We start from the raw sequence: 1,659 nt of genomic DNA, 5'->3' as shown, positions 1-1,659 counted from the left end.
TACTAAATCTTCAAAAATAACAGCAAAAATTCAAATTGTAGATTCCATTAATTAACAATGATCCAAGTAATCATCAGTAAACGGAACATGCATAAAATAAATAACCTAAACATAAATTAGGTGATATTAAACATAAATTGTAGTATAGGCTGTCATTGAATCTCATGGTCAAGTGACATAGCACGAAATCCACATAGCATTTTCACCAAGGTAATATTAAACTCTCCACGCAGACTTCTGGGTTGCTTTGAAATTGAAAAGTGCGAAAAGTACCATTCTTAGGATCAATACACTTCAATTTTGAAGACCCAGTAAACTTCAGCATCACTTGATCATTTTCAAAAATATATATTGCCTCGCCAAATATATTATAATTTCTAGGATATCCCCTTAACCTTGGCGCAACTGGTAAAGTTGTTGTCATGTGACTGTAAGGTCACGGGTTCAAGTCCTGGAAACAGCCTCTTGTGTAAAAACAGGGTAAGGCTGCGTACAATACACCAAATGGTGGGACCCCTTCCCGGACCCTGCGTATGCGGGAGCTTCAGTGCACCGGGTTGCCCTTTTTTTGCCCTTTTTTCTAGGATATCCCCTATAAGAAACATTGAACAATTTAGTCCACGATTCTCTATTTCCATACTCCTTCATAATCCAAACATCCTTTACAACCCAATTATCATCACGAGAAGTCAGGCATAAGCAATCCCTCAACACACTCAAGGCTAAGAAGTTACACACATCTACCCCTTCATAATTAGGAGGCAAAACCTTTTGATAAGACTCTTTCCCCAAATCAAAAGAAACAATAAAGCGTGGACCTTTTTGTTCAAGATCAATAGAGGTCAACCAATTAATCGTGCCACTCACAAATTTTCCAGGTTGTCCAATAGGGACAACACCAAAAGGAAATTCTTGAATGCTTTTCCAACAATTGGTACCCAATGTATGAATCTTCACTTCAGTTTTGTAAACATAATCAAATTTATCTGTATAATAATCATAGCCGACACACATCTTGTACCTCATAACAGCAACCACCTTGTAAATATCTGTACAAGAATCATAGCCAAAGCCAAACGTCATCTTAATTTTACTCATTATTCTTGCATTTTGTGGTTTTTCAAGAAGGGGCAATTCCTTGAATTTTCTAATGAAAGGGTTCAACAATACAACTAAGCCTTTATCATTGTTGTCTGCAATACAAAGGATACCATTGCAGGAGCCAGCAAATCCATATGGAGTGATTTCATCATGATAATATCCATATGGATTGATTCGATCACGATATCCAACAATATTGTTTGAAGAATAGCTAAACCGTTCTTGTCTAGTGGTTATTTTTGTGAAAAGCAAGTTGCAAGGGTAAGATATAAAACTGTATCCGCCTGGGGATCCGCAGTAGCTTACGAAGTAAACACGACGAGCAGTTGTCTTGCGGAAGTGCTGCTTGGCGAATATGGGATCAATGATGAGAGAATTCCAGGATTTGCAGACACATCGAAACCGGAGGAGGAACTTCACTGGTAGGAAACAAAGGATTTCTGTCATAAGGTCGAATGGAAGGGTGGGCAGAGGTGGCGCGTGTAGTGAACTGCCGAAAGAGAGTGAAGGTGGCGGTGATGTTAGGTCGAATGGGAGTGTGGGCAGAGACGAAGCCAT

The 1,659-nt window shown here is 39.1% G+C and overlaps 1 protein-coding gene across 1 annotated transcript; it reads right to left on the bottom strand.

The window, feature by feature from the left end:
- Nucleotides 1-202: 202 nt before the first annotated feature.
- Nucleotides 203-1,659, bottom strand: LOC146935340 (F-box/kelch-repeat protein At3g23880-like). Its single transcript, XM_085749034.1, has 3 exons — nucleotides 597-1,659; nucleotides 508-531; nucleotides 203-369 (listed from the first exon to the last, which is right to left on the bottom strand). Exons 1-3 carry the CDS (start codon nucleotides 1,657-1,659, stop codon nucleotides 203-205), a joined length of 1,254 nt encoding a protein of 417 aa, XP_085605160.1.

This window comes from Medicago sativa, chromosome 3, assembly GCF_051527215.1.
Source record: "Medicago sativa cultivar Bolivia chromosome 3, Bolivia_mono, whole genome shotgun sequence".
Lineage (NCBI taxonomy): Eukaryota > Viridiplantae > Streptophyta > Magnoliopsida > Fabales > Fabaceae > Medicago > Medicago sativa.
The sequence above is the reverse complement of the archived record's forward strand: the minus strand, read 5'-3'. Positions and strand labels throughout refer to the sequence as shown.